Source organism: Chroicocephalus ridibundus, chromosome 2 (genome assembly GCF_963924245.1).
Source record: "Chroicocephalus ridibundus chromosome 2, bChrRid1.1, whole genome shotgun sequence".
Classification (NCBI taxonomy): domain Eukaryota; kingdom Metazoa; phylum Chordata; class Aves; order Charadriiformes; family Laridae; genus Chroicocephalus; species Chroicocephalus ridibundus.
Genome location: NC_086285.1, coordinates 169,685,697 through 169,706,999, shown reverse-complemented (window position 1 = coordinate 169,706,999; position 21,303 = coordinate 169,685,697). Strand labels below are relative to the sequence as shown.

General features: G+C 73.2%; 1 protein-coding gene across 1 annotated transcript in view; it reads right to left on the bottom strand.

The window, feature by feature from the left end:
• The window catches only part of PLEC (plectin), a 37,093-nt gene extending 16,273 nt beyond the window's left edge, over positions 1 to 20,820 (bottom strand). Inside the window, 26 exon segments of the mRNA XM_063327700.1 lie at positions 396 to 574; positions 779 to 936; positions 1,696 to 1,879; positions 1,983 to 2,109; positions 2,183 to 2,337; positions 3,151 to 3,276; positions 3,278 to 3,304; positions 4,369 to 4,491; positions 4,589 to 4,684; positions 5,671 to 5,775; positions 6,743 to 6,904; positions 7,792 to 7,869; positions 7,997 to 8,318; positions 9,104 to 9,258; positions 9,353 to 9,446; positions 10,828 to 10,955; positions 11,612 to 11,707; positions 12,721 to 12,840; positions 12,933 to 13,039; positions 13,135 to 13,250; positions 14,349 to 14,515; positions 14,743 to 14,835; positions 14,930 to 15,007; positions 16,678 to 16,767; positions 18,077 to 18,138; positions 20,599 to 20,820. Of these exon segments, the coding sequence (XP_063183770.1) occupies positions 396 to 574; positions 779 to 936; positions 1,696 to 1,879; positions 1,983 to 2,109; positions 2,183 to 2,337; positions 3,151 to 3,276; positions 3,278 to 3,304; positions 4,369 to 4,491; positions 4,589 to 4,684; positions 5,671 to 5,775; positions 6,743 to 6,904; positions 7,792 to 7,869; positions 7,997 to 8,318; positions 9,104 to 9,258; positions 9,353 to 9,446; positions 10,828 to 10,955; positions 11,612 to 11,707; positions 12,721 to 12,840; positions 12,933 to 13,039; positions 13,135 to 13,250; positions 14,349 to 14,515; positions 14,743 to 14,835; positions 14,930 to 15,007; positions 16,678 to 16,767; positions 18,077 to 18,138; positions 20,599 to 20,767 (3,317 nt within the window). The 5' untranslated portion in view covers positions 20,768 to 20,820.
• Positions 20,821 to 21,303: the final 483 nt, after the last annotated feature.

Below are 21,303 nucleotides of genomic sequence, written 5' to 3'. Positions count from 1 at the left end.
CCACCCACCTCTCTGCACCCTCCTTTCAGGGAGTTGTAGAGGGCAATGAGGTCTCCCCTCAGCCTCCTCTTCTCCAAGCTGAACATGCCCAGCTCCCTCATATGCCCTGGTCTCCAGACCCTTGACCAGCCTGGCAGCTCTCCTCTGGACACGCTCCAGCACCTCAATGTCCCTCTTGTACAGAGGGGCCCAGAACTGAACACTGCACTCGAGGTGAGGCCTCACCAGTGCCCAGTACAGAGGCACCGTCACTTCCCTGCTCCTGCTGGCCATCCGTAGCTCTTCCCTTGGCCCCTTCCTCCCGACCTCCCCAGCCCACCCCGTCCCGGCGGCTCCAGCGGTTGTCCCCGGAGGGGGGATGACCCCGGCGCGGCGCAGGGGACACACACACTCACTTCTCCAGGTAGATGGTGGAGAGGCTGTACACCTGGTTCATCTTCTGCAGGGTGATCTCCAGCTCGGAGCGCAGGACGGGGGCCGAGTCGGCCGGCTCTGCCTGCGCCAGCACCTTCTCCGTCTTCTCGCTCACCTTGTCCAGGTTCTTCTTGATGCCCTCCAGCTCCAGGTGGATTTGCTGCAGGGAGAGGAGGGTCCTCGCTGCCGTTGGCGGCCAAGACCAACCCGTGGCCGGTCCCCCACGTAACACTGTGCCGAACGCTGGCTCCTGCCGGCCGGGACGCGGCCCCCCCCGACCCCGGAGCAGGTCCACAGCCCACCAGCGTGCGGGCGGCCGGTCTCCAGCCCCGTGGCGGGCGCCGAGGTGCCCGTGTGCAGGTACCTGCTGCTCGGTGATGCGCTGGGCGCACTCCTTGGCCGGGTCCTTGTCGAGGGGCAGGCGGATCTTGTGGATGGTGCGGGTCTCGCAGCCCTCCAGCTGCAGGCGGATGTCCTTCAGCTGGGAGATGTAGCTCTTGCAGAGGGACTCCTCCTGCTCTCCTGGGGGGACGGCGGGGACGGGGTGAGCGCCCTCCCGCTCCCTTCGCCCCGTCCGCGTCCCCGGGGACGCCGCAGGGAGCAGGGGGCGGCAGGGAGGAGGGGGGCGATGGCGTGCACCCCCCAACCTGAGCTTTATCTCCCGTAACCCTGCCCAAGCGATGACCCCCGGCTGGTCACCCTGGGTGCGTCTGCTCGTGACGGCCGCGACCGCCCCAAAGGGGTTTTGGGGAGACAGACAACGACGCAACAGCCACGGGGCCACCTGGGCAACCACAGCATCGCCCGAAGGCTTGGGTGGGAAGGGACCCGCAAGATCCTCTTTTCCCACCCCCTGCCCTGGGCAGGGACATCTTCAACTACCCCAGGTGGCTCCAAGCCCCGTCCAACCTGGCCTTGAACCCCTCCAGGGATGGGGCAGCCACAGCTTCTCGGGGCACCCTGGGCCAGGGGCTCACCAGCTTCATCGTGGAGAATTTCTGCCTTATTTTTAATCTCAATCTCCCCTCTTTGGGTTTAAAACCCTTCCCCCTCGTCCCGTGGCTCCCCTCCCTGCTCCAGAGTCCCTCCCCAGCTTTCCCGGAGCCCCTTGAGGGGCTGGAAGGGGCTGGAAGGTCTCCCCGGAGCCTTCTCTTCTCCAGGCTGAACCCCCCCAGCTCTCCCAGCCTGTCCTCCCAGCAGAGGGGCTCCAGCCCTCCCGGCATCTCCGTGTCCGGCTCTGGGACACATCCGTGGCTCCCCCCGCCGCGACGGGGGTCTCACCTTTCTCCTGGCTGCGCAGCAGCAGCTCGTACTTGTGGGTGCAGGCCTGGTAGTCCCGCTCCAGGCGCAGGCGGTCGTCGTGCTGGAAGCCCTGCGAGTCCTGGCTGTGCCGCAGGAACTCCTGGTAGTGGGTCTCCAGCCCGCGCAGGACCTGCCGGCACTCCTCCGCCGGCAGCGTGCGGAACTGGGGGCGGGGAGGGGAAGGAAAGGCTGCCGTCAGCCCCCACCGCCGCGGCGGGGACCCCCGCGCCGGCACCGTGACGGGGAGGGGGGACACGCAGACGCACCGTGAGGTGGGACCAGGACTGGATCTGCTGGATGTGGCGGGTGAGGTGCTGCCAGGAGAGCAGGGTCCTCATCTCCTGGTGCAGCTGGTGCCAGAGGAGCAGGAGCTGCTGGTGGGTGGTCTCCAGCCTGGGGAGAGGGGGCGTCAGCGGGGGCAGGGAGAAGGGGCTGAGACCCCCGCCCCGGCGCCGGCGGCGCTCACCGGTGCACGGCGTCCAGGGCCTCGGCGTTGGGGGGCGGCAGGAGGAAGCAGACGGAGGGGACGATGGCCTCGGCGCCGCCGGCGCTCAGCACCTTCCACTTGTGGGGCTGGGCGTTGCTGAGCAGGGCGCAGGCGTCCCCCTTGTGCACCGTGATCTGGGGGGGGGACACACGGACGGGACGGCGTCACAGCAGGGACGGGGGTCCCAGCACCACCCCCAGGCCCCCCAGACCCCCCCTGTCCCTCCCGGGAGCCCCCAGGCCCCTCTCATTCCCCTCAGACCCCCTGTTCCACCCTGTCCCCCCCGGACCCCCCCCCCCCCCAGTACCCCCTGTCCCCCCCCATCCCCCCCAGACCCCTCCTGTCCCCCCCTGGATCCCCCCCTGACCCCCTGTCCTGCCCCATCCCCCTCCTGTCCCCCCAGACCCCCCCTTCCATCCCTCCTCGGACCCCCAGGGCCCTCTCATTCCCCCCAGACCCCTCCTGTCCCCCCCAGACCCCCCCCCACCCCATACCCCCTGTCCCCCCCATCTCCCCCGTCCCCTCCAGACTCCTCCTGTCCCCCCCAGACCCCCCCACCCCATACCCCCTGTCCCCCCCATGCCCCCCGTCCCCTCCAGACCCCTCCTGTCCCCCCCGGACTCCCCCCAGACCCCCCGGACCCCGCTGCCCTCCCCAGACCCCTCCTGTCCCCCTAGACCCCCCCTACCCTGTACCCCCTGTCCCCCCCCGACCCCCCCATCCCCCCTGTCCCCCCATCACCCCCACCCCCCCCAGACTCCTCCTGTCCTCCTAGACCCCCCCCTACCCCATACCCCCTGTCCCCCCGGACCCCCCATCCCTCCCAGACCCCCCCAGACCCCTCCTGTCCCCCCCCACCCCCTAACCCCCATCCCCCCCCATCCCCCCCAGACCCCTCCTGCCCCCCCCACCCCCCAGACCCCCCCAGACCCCCCGACCCCCCTCACCTCTATTTGCTTGTAGTCGCAGACGGCCTGGAGGGGGGGCCGTCCCTGCAGGGGGGTGCCGGGGCTGCGGGGCTTCAGCTGGACGATGGTGGTGGCCCGGCGGGCCAGCGCGGCCAGCCGTCCCCTCGTACTCGGCCAGCTGCTCCTTCTGCTCCTGCGGGGGGGCCGGGGGGGGGGGGGTGTCAGCGGGGGGGGCTCCCAATGGGGCGGGGGGAGCCCCGCTGTGGGGTGGGGGCTCTGTGGGGGGACCCCCACTCCCACGGGGAGCTGGGATGGGGGGGGGGGGTGTCATTGCGGTGGGGAGGGGATTATGGGGGGGTCACTGGAGGGGAATTGGGGGGGGGTCACTGCAGTGGGGGAGGGGTTGGGGGGGTCACTGGAGGGGGGAGAGAGATTATGGGGGGGTCACTGGGGGGGATTATGGGGGGGTCACTGGAGGGGAATTGGGGGGGGCTCACTGCAGTGGGGGAGGGGTTGGGGGGGTCACTGGAGGGGGGAGAGAGATTATGGGGGGGGTCACTGGGGGGATTATGGCGGGGTCACTGCGGGGGGGGATTATGGGGGGGTCACTGGAGAGGAGAGGGAGGATTTTTTGGGGGGGGGTGTCACTGGAGGGGGTCACTCCCGCAGCGGGGGCTGCATGGGGGGGGGGGGGTTACTGCAGTGGGGGAGGGGGATTATGGGGGGGTCACTGGATGGGGGAAGGGGGAATCTGGGGGGGGGGGGGGTGTGGTTCACCGGAGGGGGTCCCTCCTGCAGCGGGGTCTGCATGGAGGTCGGGGGGGGGGGGGGGCTGTCACTGCGGGGAGGGGGGGGTGTCGCCCCGGGGGGGCTGGATGTGGTGGGGGTCACCCCGAGGGTCTGGGGGGGGGGGGACGGGACACTTCTGGGGGTGTCACCCCAGCACCCTGTGGGTGGGCAGACGTGGGGGGCGTCACCCTGGGGGCAGCAGTGGGGCTCCTGCGTTGGGGGGTCACCCTGGGGGAGGGTGTCCCCCCCCACAGTGGGGGTTGCCGCAGGGTGGGGGGGGGGTCACCGTGGGGCTGCAGTGTTGGCGGGGTGGTGGGGGGGGGGTCATGTGTCGGGGCTCGTGTGTCGGGGGGGTCTCGCTGGGATGGGGGTGTCACCCTGGGGGGGGTCACCCCAAGGGCTGCAGCGGGGCTTGTGTGCTGGGGGGTCATCCCGGGAGGGGGGGGGGTCTGCGGGGGGGGCCCTCACCAGGCAGTCCTGCAGCAGGTCCTCCAGGCGCGTGACGGTGGCGCCGCGGTCGCAGCAGTATTTCTTCCTCATGTTCTCCTCCGTCCGCAGGAACTCCTCCGCCTCCTGCACCTCCGCAAAGAACTGGGGAGGGGGCGCAAAAGCCGGGGGGGGGGGCGTGTCAGGCGGGCGCCGGGGGCCGTGGGGGGCCGGCGGGGGCTCCCCGGACCCCCCCCAGTACCTGGAAGTAGGCGCCGTTCTCCTTCAGGTGGGTCTCCACGCAGCAGCAGAGCTGCAGCATCCAGCTCCACTGCGTCTGCAGCGCCGCCTGGAAGGACTGAGCGGGGGGACACGCGTCACCAGGCACCGCCGGCAACGCCACCGCCACCGGCACCGGCACCAGCACCGGCACCAGCACCAGCACGGCACCGCCACCACCCGCACCAGTCCCACCGCCAGCACCAGCGCTGGCACAAGCACCGGCACCACCAACACCGCTAGCAGCACCGACACCAGGCCCGGCATCAGCACTGGTACCAGCACCAGTACCGGCACCAGCAGCAGCACCAGCACCAACACCACCACCAGCACTGGTACCGGCACCAGTACCAGCACCAGTACCGGCACCACCACCAGCACCGGTACTACCACTGGCACCAGCACCAATACTGGCACTGCCAGCAGGCCTGGCACCAGCACCAACACCAGCCCTGGCACTGCCACCGGCACCAGCATCATTACCAGCACCAGCACTGGCACCAGCATCATTACTGGTACCGGCACCGGCACCAGCACCAGCACCAGCCCTGGCACTGCCATCAGCACCAGCACCGGCACCAGCATCATTACCAGTACCAGCATCATTACCGGTACCGGCACCAGCACCGGCACCAGCACCAGTCCTCGCACTGCCATCAGCACCAGAACCGGCACCAGCATCATTACTGGTACCAGCACCGGCACCAGCACCGGCACCAGCATCATTACCGGCACCAGCACCAGCACCAGTCCTGGCACTGCCATCAGCACCAGAACCGGCACCAGCATCATTACCGGTACCAGCACCGGCACTGGCACCAGCACCGGCACCAGCATCATTACCGGTACCGGCACCGGCAGCAGCCCTGGCACTGCCATCAGCACCAGCACCGGTACCAAGCACCAGCCCCAGCCCCGGTCGCGCTGCAGCCGCCCCCCGCCCAGGCAGGTGCCCGCAGCGCCGCAGCCCCCCGTGCGCCGCCCCCCGCCCCCCGGCAGCGCCCCGCAGTGCTCCAGCCCCCCCGGAGCCCCCCGGGCTCTCCCGGAGCCCCCCCGGCCCCTCACCTCCAGCGTCTGGCGCCCCGGGTGCTCCTCCCGCAGCAGCCGCTCCCCCGAGCCCTGCAGCTCCTTGATCCTGCGCTCCCGCTGCTCCAGCTCCCGCATCAGCGCCTGCCGCCGCGCCAGGGCGTGAGACGCCGGCACCCGGCACCGCCGCGCGCCCCTGTGTGCCCCGGGTGTGTGCCCCGGGTGTGTGCGCGGCCACGCGTGTGACGGTGCACGTCTGCGTGTCTGCGCGCGGCCGTGCCAATGGCCGTGTGTCCATGTGTCCGTGCCCGGGGGGGGATGTTGGACCCAGCACCCACCAGAGGAACCGCTGGGGTGGGAACTGGGGGGGAACGGGGAGGGGGGGGCAGGGGGGGCTGAGGGATGGGGCTGGGGGGACTCGGGGCGGGGGGGTACGGGGGATGTGACCGTGCAGGACAGTCACACGTGGGGACAGGGGGGACAGGACAGCCACAGGCAGGGACGGGGACGGTGTCACACGTGGGGACAGGATGGTGCAGGGCAGCCACACGTGGGGACAGGAGGCACGGGGATGGTGCAGGACAGCCGCAGGGAGGGACGGGGACAGGGACAGGGACAGGAGGGAAGGACAGCCACACGTGGGGACAGGGATGGTGTCACAGGCAGGGACAGGACAGCCACACGCAGGGACAGGGATGGTGTCACACGCAGGGACAGGAGGGACAGGACAGCCACACGTGGGGACAGGATGGTGTAGGGCAGCCACACGTGGGGACAGGGGGGACAGGACAGTCACAGGCAGGGACAGGAGGGATGAGGATGGGGCAGGACAGTCACACGGAGGGACAGGGACAGGGACAGGAGGGAAGGACAGCCACAGGCGGGGACAGGACGGTGCAGGACAGCCACATGCGGGGACAGGGATGGTGTCACGGGCAGGGACAGGAGGGATGGGGATGGTGCAGGACAGTCACACGGAGGGACAGGGACAGGGACAGGAGGGAAGGACAGCCACAGGCAGGGACAGGGACAGGGACAGGACGGTGCGGGACAGCCACAGGCGGGGACAGGGGGACGGGGACGGCGGCGGCGCAGGCCCGTCTGTCCGTACCGAGTAGTTGTCCTTCTTGGCCGCCATGTTGGGGTTGCGGTGGCTCCAGTCGAAGGCCACCTCCTCCTCCTCCCTCTGGCTCAGCCACAGCAGCTCCCGCGTGGCGGCGCTGACGAAGGCCTGCAGGCTCTCCAGGTGCCGCAGCCGCCACTTGGAGGAGGTCTGGGGACAGGGCCAGGGCTGGCACCCCGCGTCTCCCGCCCCACGGCGCCCGCCCCACACGCCTCCCCGCGTCACGCACCCCCCGCCCCACGCATCCCCCCTCGTCCTGCGTCCCCTGCCCCACACGTCTCCCATCCCGCATCCTCCTCCCCACACATCCCCCCTCGTCCTGCGTCCCCTGCCCCACACGTCTCCCACCCTGCATCCTCCGCCCCACACATCTCCCCCAACAGCCCCCTCATCCCACACCCCACACAGCCCCCCTCGTCCTGCGTCCCCTGCCCCACACGTCTCCCACCCCACATCCTCCTCCCCACACATCCCCCCTTGTCCTGCGTCCCCTGCCCCACACGTCTCCCACCCCACATCCTCCTCCCCACACATCCCCCCTTGTCCTGCGTCCCCTGCCCCACACGTCTCCCACCCCGCATCCTCCGCCCCACACAGCCCCCCTCGTCCTGCGTCCCCTGCCCCACACGTCTCCCACCCTGCATCCTCCGCCCCACACATCTCCCCCAACAGCCCCCTCATCCCACACCCCACACAGCCCCCCTCGTCCTGCGTCCCCTGCCCCACACGTCTCCCATCCCGCATCCTCCTCCCCACACATCCCCCCTTGTCCTGCGTCCCCTGCCCCACACGTCTCCCTCCCCACATCCTCCTCCCCACACATGTCCCCCCCAAAATCCTTCTCCTCACACATCCCCCCATGTCCTGCACCCTCCTCCCCCGACATCTCCCCCAACATCCTCCACCCCACACATCTCCCCACACATTCCCCCCCCCCACATCTCCCCATGTCCTGCATCCTCGGCCCCACACATCTCCCCACATCCCGCAGCTCCTCCCCACGCACCCCCCCCGCCGTTCCCCCCGCGCCCCCTCACCAGCAGCTTGCCGTACTGCAGGTCCAGCTTGCCCAGGCACTCCCGGTAGGCGCCGCGGGGGCCGGGGGCCAGCTGTGCCTGGGTAGGGGGGACACACGCCGTGAGCGCAGGGACCCCCGTCCCACCCCGGGGGGTGACCCCGAGGCCGGGTCCCCGGGGGCTGGGGGGACGGACCCCCCCGGCGGCGGCGGGGGGGACACCTCACCTCGTCGGCGCGCGCCCGCTCGATCTTGGCGCGGAACTCCTCGATGGAGTGGTGGAGGCCGCGGTGGCCGCCCAGCTGGGCCTCCACGGTGGGCAGGTCCATGCCCCACTCGGCCGCCGCCAGCCGCCGCTGGTTCTCCTCCACCCAGGCCAGCAGGTCCTGCAGGTACCGCAGCGGCGCCTCCTCCGCCTCCGCGCGCGGACGCTGCTGCTGCCCCCCGACCGCCGCCGCCGCCGGCACCGTCGTCACCGTCACCCCCGACTTCAGGCGCAGGTTGTACTCGGTGCGGATGGCCACCAGCCGCTCGTGCAGGCGGTACACCCTGCGGGCAGCCGCCTGTCAGCGTGGGGGGCAGGGGGGACGCGGGGGGCACAGGGGACATGGGGGGCACGGGGGATGCGGGAGACAAGGGGGACGTGGGGGGCAAAGGGGACATGGAGGGCACAGGGGACATGGGGGATGCGGAGTCGTGGGGGACATGGAGGATGTGGAGGACGTGGGGGACAAGGAGGATGTGGGGGACGTAGGGGGCACGCGGGACATGGGGGATGTGGGGGACGTGGAGGATGTGGGGGACGTGGGGAGCACGGGGGACGTGGGGGGCACGGGGGACGTGGGGGATGTGGAAGATGTGGGGGACGTGGAAGATGTGGGGGACAAGGGGAATGTGGGGGACGTGGGGGGCGTGGAGGATGTGGGGGATGTGAGGGGCACAGGAGACATGGGGGGCACGGGGGATGTGGAGGCCAAGGGGGACGTGGGGGGCAAAGGGGACATGGAGGGCAATGGGGACATGGGGAGCATGGGGGCAAATGGGATGTGGAGGGCAGGGGGGACATGGGGGGCACAGGGGACATGGAGGGCACGGGGAGACACGGGGGGCACAGGGGACATGGGGGACATGGGGGATGTGGTGGGTAAGGGGGGACATGGAAGACACGGGTGACACAGTGGGCACGGGGGACACGGGGGACATGGGGGACACGGGGGACACGGGGGGCTGCAGGTTGTGGGCTGCTCCTGCAACCAGGCGAGCGCCGGGGCGCCCTGCACGGGACACGCCGTGTGGGGCACAGCATGGGGGACAGCGCGCGGGTGACACGGTACCGTCGGTACATCTGCTCCCCCTGCGGGTGCCGCCCGTCCTTCAGGGCCTGGACGTCGTTGAAGAGCAGCCGGATCATGGCGTCCGCCTTGTCCAGGTCCCGCTCCACCTCGGCCGCCTTCTGCGGCGGCTTCCCCGCGTTCAGCAGCCGCACGTCCTGGGGACGGGGCAGGCACGCGGTGAGGGACACGGCGCGGGTGGTCCCCGCCGCCCCCCCCCCCGCCGCCGCCGCGGCCGGAGCGGGCGCTCACCGACTGGAGCAGGGCGTCAGCCTGGTTGAGCTGCTCCTCGCAGAGCCCCGACTCCATCTGCAGCTTGGTGACCACGCGCTGCAGCCGCTCCAGCCTGCGGGGGACGCGGAGGCCACGGCGTCGGCAGGCGGCACCGGCACCGCAGCGCTGACAGCCCCGGGGCACCCGCCCAGCCACGGGATGGAGCCCGTCACGGCCTGGCACCGACCCTGACCCATGGGGCAGAGATCCCAAACCATCCCACCCCATCCCCACCCCATCCTATCCCATCCCATCCCCATCCCATCCCATCCCATCCCACCCCATCCCCATCCCACCCCATCCCCATCCCCATCCCACCCCATCCCATCCCCTCCCCATCCCATCCCCATCCCCATCCCATCACATCCCGTCCCCTCCCATTCCCATCCCATCCCGTCCCCTCCCATTCCCATCTCCATCCCGTCCCCATCTCCATCCCGTCCCCATCTCCATCCCGTCCCCATTCCACCCCATCCCATCCCCTCCCATCCCCATCCCATCCCCATCCCCTCCCCATCCCCTCCCCATCCCATCCCCATCCCCATCCCGTCCCCATCCCACCCCATCCCACCCCCTCCCATTCCCATCCCATCCCCATCCCATCACATCCCGTCCCCTCCCATTCCCATCCCATCCCGTCCCCTCCCATTCCCATCTCCATCCCGTCCCCATCTCCATCCTGTCCCCATTCCACCCCATCCCATCCCCTCCCATCCCCATCCCATCCCCTCCCCATCCCCTCCCCATCCCATCCCCATCCCATCCCCATCCCCATCCCCATCCCGTCCCCATCCCACCCCATCCCACCCCCTCCCATTCCCATCCCATCCCCATCCCCATCCCATCCCACCCCATCCCCATCCCATCCCGTCCCCATCCCCATCCCGTCCCCATCCCATCCCCATCCCCATCCCCATCCCATCCCCTCCCATTCCCATCCCGTCCCCATCCCGTCCCCATCCCGTCCCCATCCCGTCCCCATCCCGTCCCCATCCCATCCCCATCTCCATCCTGTTCCCATCCCACCCCGTCCCATCCCATCCCATCTCCATCCCGTCCCCATCTCCATCCCATTCCCATCCCATCCCGTCCCCATCCCGTCCCCATCCCCATCCTGTTCCCATCCCACCCCACCCCACCTCATCCCATCCCATCCCATCCCATCCCCATCCCATCCCCATCCCCATCCCCATCCCCACCCCATCCCACCCCATCCCATTCCCGGCGGCACAGCAGCCCACAGCCCGCGGCAGAGCCCCGAGCGCCCCGTGCCGAGCCGAGCCGTGCCGTGCCGTGCCGCGCCGCGCTGGCTTCCCGGCGTCAGGCAGTGACTCATGCTGCCTGCGGTTCCCCCGCCGCGGGATGGGGGGGAGCCGGGACGCCCCACCCCGGCCCATCCCGGCGGTTTTGGCAGCGCGGTGGCAGCGGGTGCCAGAGCCCCCCCCGGCACTCGCCTCTCGAACTCGGCGCGCAGCAGCTTCTCCCGCTCCAGCACCGCCACGTGCAGCTTCCCCCATTCCTTCTCCACGTCCAGCGGGTGGTACCCGGGGGGCACCTTCAGCTGCCCGGCCTGCACCGCGCCCTGCGCCCCCCCCGCGCCGTCAGAGCCCGGCACCGGCACCCCCGGCGTGGGGGGGGGAGACGACGGCCCCGGCGATGGGGCCAGGGCGGGAGAGACGGGGTGGCCTCCCCCCGCAGGGACAGCGTGGGGCTGCCCCGGGACCCCCCAGTCACCCAGGACCCCCAGCGCCCCGGGACCCCCCCCAGCACCCCCCAGCGCCCCAGGACCCCCCCAGCTCCTCGAGACCCCCCATTGCCCCGGGAGCCCCCGCCCTGCAGGACCCCCAGGACCCCCCCAGTGCCCCAGGGTCCCAGACCCCTGGAACCCCCCCCAGCACCTTGGGACCCCCAGCCCCTCAGCACCCCCAGCCCCTCAGGACCCCCAGTGCCCCGGGACCCCCAGGACCCCCACCCTTTGGACACCCCACCTCCTTGGGACCCCCCAGTGGCCCCAGGACCCCCAATTACTCGGACCCCCCCAGCCCCCCAGGACCCCCAGACCTTTGGGACCCGCGGGATCCCAGGACCCCCACCCTTTGGGCACCCCAGACCCTCAGGACCCACCAGTCCCCCGGCCCCTCGGGACCCCCTGGCGTCCCGGGACCCCCCCCCCAGTCCCTCGGGACCCCCAGCCATTTGGGACCCCCCCGGGGCCCCCCGTCGGGGGGTGCCGCTGACCTCCAGGGCCTGGAAGATGGCCTTGGAGCGGTTCTTGTCGGCCTCCTTGGCCGGCAGCTCCGTCTCCTTGAACTTGAGGAACTGGCGCCAGAGGATCTGCCGGGCAGGGGGGGGTTAAGCCGGGCGGCGCGGACCCCCCCTACCCCCCCGCCACGGCCCCGCCAGCCCCCCCTTGGGGAATAACCCCCCCCCCGCATTTTCCATGCGTGAGAAGCCGCGGGAAGGAAGGGGCCGGGCGGCAGCTGGGGTTTGCCACCGGTGACTCACGGCGAGCCCGGAATGGCTGAGTCACAGGGGCCCCCCCCTGCCCGGGCACCCCGGCTCCACCGCGGCACCAGCACCGGCACTGGCACCGAGCCCCCCCCGGCTCTCCCATGGCACCGCCACCGGCACCGAACTCCCCCAGCCCTACCATGGCATGGCCCCCCCGGCACCGGCACCAGCACTGACACCCCCAGGCTCTGCCACAACGCAGCCCCCTGGCACCGGCACCATCACCGGCACCGAGCCCCCCCGACTCTGCTGCAGCACAGCCCCCCCCGGCACCAGCACTGGCACCAGTGCCGGCACCAAGCTCCCCCAGGCTCTGCCGTGGCACGGCCCTCCAGCACCGGCACCGGCACTGAGCCCCCCCGGGTCTGCCATGGCACAGCCCCCCGGCACCAGCACCGGCACGGAGCCCCCCCGGTTCTCCCAGGGGACAGCCCCCCGGCACCGGCACCAGCACCGGTGACGGCACCAAGCTCCCCTGGCTCTACTGTGGCATGGCCCCCGGCACCAGCACCGAGCCCCCCTGGCTCTGCCGCGGCACGAGCACCGAGCCCCCCTGGCTCTGCTGTGTCATGGCCCCCCGGCACCAGCACCCAGCCCCCTGCCCCACGGCCGGGCTGTGGGGACGCAGCCGGTGCTGTCCCCACGGCAGTGCCACGGCCGGTGCCGGCTGTCCCCATTCCCCGCCGAGCCCCGCGCCCGGTGCGAGCCGGCACCGGCACCGTGAGGATTTGCCGCGGCACGAGCCGGCCCACGGCCGGGCCAGTGGCCAACTGGGCCACCGCCAGGCGCCTCCCCGGGCCCCGGTGCATCCCCGTGTCCCCGTCCCCGCGCGTCACCTCGATCTCCTCGTAGCTGGCGGGGAAGCGCCGCTCCTCGAAGAGCAGCGTGTGCTGGCGCAGCCACTGCAGCAGCAGCGTCACCACCTCGTAGTACTCCTGCCAGCGCAGCTGCAGCTCCTGGGGGACGGGGACAGCGCGTGACACGGCGCCAGGGGCGGGGGGACGCGCGCACCAACGCCGCCGGCACCCCCCGGCCCCCCCAGACTCACGTTGGCCTTGACGCCGTCCTGCACCTCGGGGACGCGGGGCATGGCGTCGTAGAGCGAGGAGACGTAGGTGATGATGGATTTCTCGTCCGGCTGCGGCACGTCCACGTCTGCGCACGGGGGCGGGAGGGCAGTCAGGGGGACGCGGGGGGACGCGGGGGTCCCGGACACCCCCCCACCCCCCGTGCCATCCCCCAAACCCCACCTTCGGGGTCCAGCAGCCGCGTCACCCCCAGGTCCCGCTCGGCCACGGTGAAGGCCTGGTCCAGGTTCTCCAGGTTGCTCTGGCGATAGACGCGGTTCATGTCGATCAGCGCCGGCCTGCGGGCAGCGGGGACGTCAGGGGACAGCGGGGACATCAGGGGACAACAGGGGTGGGTGAGGGGACAACGGGGACAGCAGAGACAGGGGTGACAGCAGCACCCACCGCCCACCCGGCACCGACACCCTGGAGAGACTCCGGGGACGGTGGGACCCCCGGCGCCTCTGTCACCCCCCGGCGCAGGGACCCACCGAGCCCCGCGGGCACCGGGAGCCGGGGACACGCCGGTGGCCCTGAGCATGGAGCAGGCGGCGTCCCTGTGTCCCCACGGCTCAGGCACTGTCCCCGTGTCCCCATGCAGACCCCCGGAGCAGGCGGTGTCCCCACGGCTCTGGCAGTGTCCCCGTGTCCCCGTGTCCCCGGCAGCAGCCCCAGCCCCCCCCAGCCCCGGGGCTCCCTACAGTTCCCGGAGCCGGAGGCTGCGCCGGACGGAGAAGACGGAGCCGCTGACACCGGCGGCAAAGTCCTGACGCTCGGCAAAGTCCTGGCAGACCATCACCACCTCCGGCCCCGGCAGCGCGGAGCTCCCTGTGCCGCGACGCCGCGGCGGCTTCCCGGCACGGTGCTGCCCGCTGCGCTGCATGGCGGCACCCGGCCGGGCGCGGGGCGGTGGGCGCGCTGCTGCTGCGCGGGTGCTGGGTGCCGAGTGCGGCGCGGCGTGGCACGGCTGCCGCTCCCCACCCTGCGCGGGTGTGCCGCGCCGGCACGTACTCCCGCTGCCCCCAGGGGAGGGATCCTGCCCGCCCGCGCCCCGGCACGCCGCGGCGGGCACGGCGCCCACTGCCCCGAGGCTGGGGGGCTCGGCAAAGCGGGGAGCGTGGGACGGCGGCTCCCGGCGCTGCCGGCACGGGCCGACGGGCCGACGCTTGTCAGGGAGCACGCGCCAACGTCACCCTGGAGCGGGATCGGTGCAGCCGGCCGCGCCGGCGGCTGGTGCCGGCGATGCCAAACCCTGCCGGCGCCGCCGTGGGGGCCTGGGGCAGTGCAGGGTTGTGCCGCGGGAGGCTCGGCGGCGCGGTGAGGGGCTGGGGGCGGCGGGAGAGGGGAGCCCGGGGGCGGCGGTGCCGGCGGCGGCAGAGCGGGGTCCCTCCACCTACTTGTGGCGGTGGATGATGGCGTTGAAGAGGCGCCCGTCCCGCCAGCTGGTGGTGAAGTTGTCGCAGCGCAGGCCCTGGTAGTCCTCCACCATGCGCTGCGACCACAGCAGCAGCTTCTCCTTGGCCGTCATGTCCTCCGACTGCCCCGTCACCTGGATGTCCGAGATCTGCCGGCACAGGCACGGCGCGCGTTACGCCGAAACCTCCGCCGCCTGCACCGCAGCCGCTGCCCCCAACGCCCCGGCCCCACGCGGGGACCGAATCGGTGGCACCGGCGCCGCGGACTCGCCCCCCCCCCCCGCCTCCCACCACCACCGGCACCACCACATTCCCCCCGAGGCGGCGACACGGCACGTGCCGGCGCTGGTGCCGGGTGCGGCGTCTCCGGGCTCACCTGGAAGTGGAGGATGATGGTCCAGATGAGCCCCAGCGTCAGCTTGGGGTTGCCGTCGGCGATGTCATCGTTGCGGATGTTCACCAGCTTCACCTGCGAGGCCGGAGGGGACGGGGAGGGGGGGGTCAGGGACTGCGGGGGGGGGCACGTGCCCCAGGGGGTCCCCGGGGCCCCCCACCCCCGTTACCTGGCGATGCTTCAGGTAGTTGAGGGCGATCTGGACGTTCTGCAGCTTGTGGAAGCGCATCCTGCCCTTCTCCCGGGGCTGCGGGGAGAGGGGGGGCCATCAGCCGCGACCGTCACCCCCCGGCACGCCGGGCACGGCATGGCCCCCCCCGCCCATCCCCCCGGGATGCTCGTCACCGCGTCCCCCGCCCCGGCCGCTCCCGGCGCCACGCATGCCGATGCCACACGCCCGACGCACTTTGTCCCCACCGGGGAGGGGACGCTCCCTGCTGCCCCCCCCCGCCACGCCGGGGCTGCCGACGGGAAGCCAAGCGCCAGGCACGGTGCCGGAGCGGAGCCGGCTGCTCCCCACGGCACCCATGTCCCCCCCCCCGGTCACCCCACTGCGCACCGAGAGCCGGCAGCTGCCTGCGCGGGCAGCTGGCACCGCATCGCCGTGGGGAGACGGGGACGGCACCGCGGCCGGGGACCCCCACCCCACGCGTGGGCATCGTGGATGCTGTGCCGGTGCCGGCCCCGGTGCCGTGCCACCCATGTCCCTTGTCACCACGTCCCGTGTCACCGCGTCCCAGCCCGGGCAGCGCGACCCCGCCGGGAAATGCTCTGCCGCGGCGCGGGGCTGCGGGCAAGATGCGCTGCCGGAACAAACAACGGCGAGCGCCGGATCCTGCACCGGTGCCTCGGCCACGTGGCAGCGTCGGCACCACGGTGTGGGCACAGCCGGCCCCATGGCACGGGCACAGCCCCATGGCACGGGCACAGCCGGCCCCACGGCTCTGGCACAGCCGGCCCCGCTCTGCCCCTGCCCATTGCCCCCGGCCGCGCCGCTGGCCCTGCCCTCGCCGGTTCCTGCAGCCAGTGCTGACACAGCAGGGCCGCGCCGCAGCCGGCTCCCGGCACATTCCGGTGTCACCCCGCGGCAGGGACCAGGCGTCACCACGCTGGAGACCCCCGGCAGGACCCTCCGCCCGCCGCGGGTCCCCTGGGCAGCTGCTGCCTGGACAGACCCCCCCCGCACCCGCCAGCCCCACGGCGACGCCGATGCCCCGCCGGCAGCGGTCGTGCCCCCCAAGTGCCGCTTGGCACCGGACCAGCGTCTCTTCTGCCGGAGGGAAACCGGGGGGGGGTCGGTGGCCACGGGGCCACCCCCGGACCGAGCAGCTTGTCCTGCCGCGGTGCCAGTAGCCGGGGAGTCCCAGCCCCTCGGTGCGGCTCGCGGTGATGCCGTGCTCCCCGTCTGGGCACCGCCGGGCCCAGGGAAACCCACAGCGCAGGGGGCGCCGCTGCCACCACCGCGCCCCGGCACGGCCCGCGGTGCCGCCGCTCCTCCTCGGCGTCGCCGTCGCCTCCCGCGTGCCATGCGGCGCCATGCGGCGAGCAACGGGCAGAACCACTCACTCACCAACCGCAAGTGCCGGACGACGTCGCGCTCCCGCGGCTGAGCCGGGGGGGGAGGAAGGAGGCGGCGGGGGACGGTCGGGGCAGAGCCGCCGGCGGAGCCCAGCGCGGAGAAGCAGAGAGTTCACCAAAGCAAAGAGACGTCCGGGCGTTAGAGGCCGCGGTGGCGCCGGGCGCGGGGATGCGGGATGGAGGATGGGGGGCCGCGGCACGGCGCCGGGGGGGGGACAGAGGGGACGGAGAGGAGGGACAGACGGCCAAGCACGAGAGGGGTGGGAGAGGCGGCAAGCGGAGGGGGGGACGCCGGCAGCCCGGAGGTGGTGGCGGCGGCGGCGGCGGCGCGGCACTTACCAGGGTGTCCCCCGAGAGCACCTCCAGCAGCGAGATGAGGTTGTGCCCGTCCCGCAGGTCCTCGTACAGGTCGTTGACATGACGCTGCGCCTGCGGGGACGGCGACGGCGTTACCGGGGGGGTCACTGAGCCCCGCAGACCACCCCCCCCGCCCCGTCCCGCCCCGCGGGGTGGCCCGTGACCACCCGTCGCCCCGGTGACCCCCCACCCCACGCAGCGGGTGCTCACACACGTCCCCAGGCGCAGCCCGGTGTCCCCAACCCCGCGTGTCCCCCCCCCTCCACGCACCGGCACACGCCGGCGGCTCCCGCCCCCAGCCCCGGGATGCCAGAGCCGGCACCGCTCCGCCACACGCGGGGACACGCTGCCGCCGCGGGGGGTCGGACCCCGTGCCCACCACGCCGGTAGCCGGGGGGGGGGCCAAACCCTGTGCCCACTGTGCTGGCAGCCACCAGGGCTGGACCCGCTGGCCACCATGCCAGTAGCCGTGGGGGGGTCGGACTCAGTGCCCACCACGCTGGCACTCATGGGGGGGCTGGATTTGGTGCCCACCATGCCAGTAGCCACGGGGGGGTCGGACCCCGTGCCCACCACGCCAGTAGCCATGGAGGGGGGAGTCAGACCCAGTGCCACCATGCTGGCGCTCCTGGGGGGGTCGGACCCGCTTCCCACCATGCCAGTAGCCACGGGGGGGTCGGAGCCGGTGCCCGCGGTGCAGCAGCCGCGGTGCGTCCCCGGTGCGGGGTTGGGGGGGGTGGAAGGAGCGAGAAGAGAAAGCGTTTGGGGGGGGGGCAGCGGCAGCCGGGGGGGGGGCACCTACCTCTGCTCGCCAGTGCTGTGGGGGGGCGAGAGAAGAGAGAGGTCAGGAGAGGCAGCGAGAGGAGACAGACCGCGGCGGGCACCGGCACCGGCACCCGGCACCCGGCACCCAGCACCGGCACCAGCATCAGCACCCAGCACCGCCACCAGCACCAGCACCAGCATTGGCTCCGGCACCAGCACCCGGCACCGGCACCGCCACCAGCATCAGCATTGGCACCGGCACCAGCACCAGCACCCGGCACCGGCGCCCGGCACCGGCCCCGCAGCAGGGCTCAGCCAGGCGGCACCAGGATGGGGACGGGGGAGCAGGGGGGGGCAGGAGGGGGGCACAGGCAGCCACGGCCCCCCCCGGCCGCAGGCGCCCCAAGGGAGGCGGCGGCGGTGCGGGGGCGGTCGGGCAGGGTGCCCGTGGGCGCTGCCGGGCTCGGCGCCGTCAAAACACCCAAAGGTCCCTTTGTGCCGGAGCCAGGGCACCGTCCCCGTGTGGGGGGACGTCCCCCGCGGGGGGGGGGGCTCCGGCAGCTCCCCACGCCGGGACGCGGGGCCGGGGCTCGGCGTGCGCCGGCGCGTGCCGTACCTTGATGAGGTGCTTGTTGACCCATTTGGTGAAGGTTTTCTTCTGGACCCGGTCTCGCTCATCTGCAAGAGAGGGGGGGCGGGGGGTGAGGGGGGGTCCCGGCACGGCCGGCGGAGGAAGCCGTGAGCCAACGCCAACCGCGGCGCTGCGTCACGGGGCGGCGAGGGGAAGGAAACACGCGGCAGGGCCGTGCCGCCGTGCCACCGCAGCCAGCAGCGCCGGGGGGGGACACAGCCCTTGGGGACACCCCCCCCTAAGATGGGTGCCAGGGCCCACGGGGCCAGGACGAGCCCAGGGCGTCGCGGTGGCCCCGGGTGGGACGTGGCTGGGATGGGGACGAGCCACCCCGGGACGGCATGGTGGCCCCAGGTGGGACACGTTGGGGTGGGGACGAGCCCGGGGGGTGTCATTGTCCTCGGCACAGCCCTGGCATGGCGCGGTGGCTCCAAGAGGGACACGTTGGGATGGCAACGAGCCACCCTGGCACGGCGTGGTGGCCCCAGGTGGGACACGTTGGGATGGGGACGAGCCCAGGGGGTGTCGTCGTCCCCGTCATGGCCCCCAGCCTGGCACGGTGGCTGCGGGTGGGACGCGTTGGGATGGGGACGAGCCACCCCGGCACGGCGCGGTGGCCCCAAGAGGGACACGTTGGGATGGGGACAAGCCACCCCGGCACAGCGCGGTGGCCCCAGGTGGGACACGTTGGGATGGGGACGAGCCCAGGGGGTGTCGTCGTCCCCGTCATGGCCCCCGGCCTGGTGCGGTGGCCCCAAGATGGACAAGTTGGGATGGCAACGAGCCACCCTGGCACGGTGTGGTGGCCCCAGGTGGGACACGTTGGGATGGGGACGAGCCACCCTGGCACGGCGCGGTGGCCCCGAGCGGGACGCGCCCGGGCAGGGGACGAGCCCAGGGGTGTCTGTCCCCAGGGTGTCCCCGGGGCAGGGCGGTGACTCACGGCCGCTCCCTGCCCTCTCCCCCGGCTGACGCAGCACCCGCCGGGCGCCGCCGAGCCCCCGCCCCGTGGGGGGCAGCTCCCCCCATCCCCCCCGGCCCCGGGCGCGGTGACGGCAGCGGGGACACCGTGGGGCGCGCGGGGCGACGCCACCGGCCCCCCATTCCACGGCGTTGCCCCCCCCCCACCCCGCCCCGTCCCCCTGCCCACGCCGCGGTGATCCGGCGAGGCCCGGCTGGCGCGTGCCGCGTCTCGCCCCACCGCGGCGTGCCGGGATCTGCCCGCGGCTGGCGGCCGTCCCGCACCCACTCCGGCACCCGCGGGCGACGCCGGGCACCCACGGGAGACACTGGGCACCCGCGGGGACACCGGGACCCACCGGGGACACCGGGCAGCCGTGGGCGATGCCGGGCACCCGGGGGGGGGCTCAGTCGGCGGCGGTGCCGCGGCGGCGCGGGAGGAAGGAGGGGAGTGTGGGGCGCGGGGACGTGCGCAGGGAGGGGGGGTCGCGCCCCACAGGACCCCGAAAGGCCCCGACAGCCAGGTGAGGTGGGCGGTGGCCGGCGGTGGCCACCGAGCGCGGGGCGGTGGCCGCGGTGGCGGTGGCCGGGCGTGGGAGGAAGTGACCACGCCCGCCGCGGGGCGATGGCGGCGCCCGGCGTGGACGGGGACCCCGCGCCCCCAGTGCCCCCACACGGGGGGATGCCGGCCACGGCGGCCAGCTCCGGCCCCACGGCGCCGCCCCATAGCCCACGCGGGGGACCAGCAACCCCAGCCTGGGGGTCTGCCCCATAACCTGCCCCAGGGACACCGCCCCAGCCTGGGGGTCTGCCCCACAGCCTGCCCAGGGACAACACCCACATTCCAGGGGTCTGCCCCATAACCTGCCTGGGGGGGACACCGCCCCAGCCTGGGGGTCTGCCCCACAGCCTGCCCCAGGGGACACCACCCCATTCTGGGGGTCTGCCCCATAACCTGCCCGGGGGGGACACCGCCCCATTCTGGGGGTCTGCCCCACAGCCTGCCTGCCCCCAGCCTGGGGGTCTGCCCCACAGCCTGCCCCAGGGGACACCGCCCCAGCCTGGGGGTCTGCCCCATAACCTGCCCCAGGGACACCGCCCCAGCCTGGGGGTCTGCCCCACAGCCTGCCCAGGGACAACACCCACATTCCAGGGGTCTGCCCCATAGCCTGCCTGCCCCCAGCCTGGGGGTCCGCCCCACAGCCTGCCCCAGGGGACACCACCCCATTCTGGGGGTCTGCCCCATAACCTGCCCGGGGGGGACACCGCCCCAGCCTGGGGGTCTGCCCCACAACCTGCCCAGGGGGACACCACCCCAGCCTGGGGGTCTGCCCCATAACCTGCCCGGGGGGGACACCACCCCATTCTGGGGGTCTGCCCCACAACCTGCCCGGGGGGGGACACCGCCGCAGCCTGGGGGTCCGCCCTGCTGTGGGGCACAGGGCTCAGCCCCCCCCACGCCGTGGGGGCGGTCCCAGGGACCGCAGCCCCCGTGCCCCACCCCGTCCCCCTGCCCCACACCGTCCCCGCCATGGGGCGGCCCATACCTTTCTTGCCCTCGGAGGCCCGCAGCACGGCCAGGTAGAGGTTGTCCTCCGAGCCCGTCCTCTGCCCCACGGACACCCCGTCCTCCATCCTCTGCCCCACGGCCACCCCGTCCTCCGTCCTCTGCCCCACGGACACCCCGTCCTGCCCCCGCTGCCGCTGCCGGGACATGGTGGTGGCCGCCGCCGCCCGCGCTGAGCCCCGACGCAACTCGCCGCACTCGGGCTCTGCGCCCCGAGGTGTGGGGCGGCCCCAGGGAGGAGACTGGGGTTCCCCCCCCCCACCCCGGCCCGTCCCTCGCCCCACCCCGGGCACGATCCTGCCCACAGGAAACCTCGAGCCCTCGCTGCCGTTAACCCCCTCCTCCCCGGCCCCACGGCCGCCGCGTGGGGCGGGGACCCACGGGCTCCGGGACCCACACGGCGGGGACTCGGGACCCCCAGGTCGTTGAGTCTTTGGGGGGAAGGGTTTGGGACCCCCAGCCCCACACCCTGGCGGTGCCAGGCCCATAGTCCCCGCACCTCGGGACCCCCAGCCCCACACCCTGGAGCTGCAGGACCCACAAGTCCCCAGGCACTGAGGTCTCAGGACCCCCAAGTCGGCAAGTCCGGGGGGCTTTGGGAGCCCCAGCCCCACACCACAGAGCTACCGGACCCATAGTCCCCACACCTCGGGGTCTCGGGACCCCCAAGTCGGCAAGTCCGGGG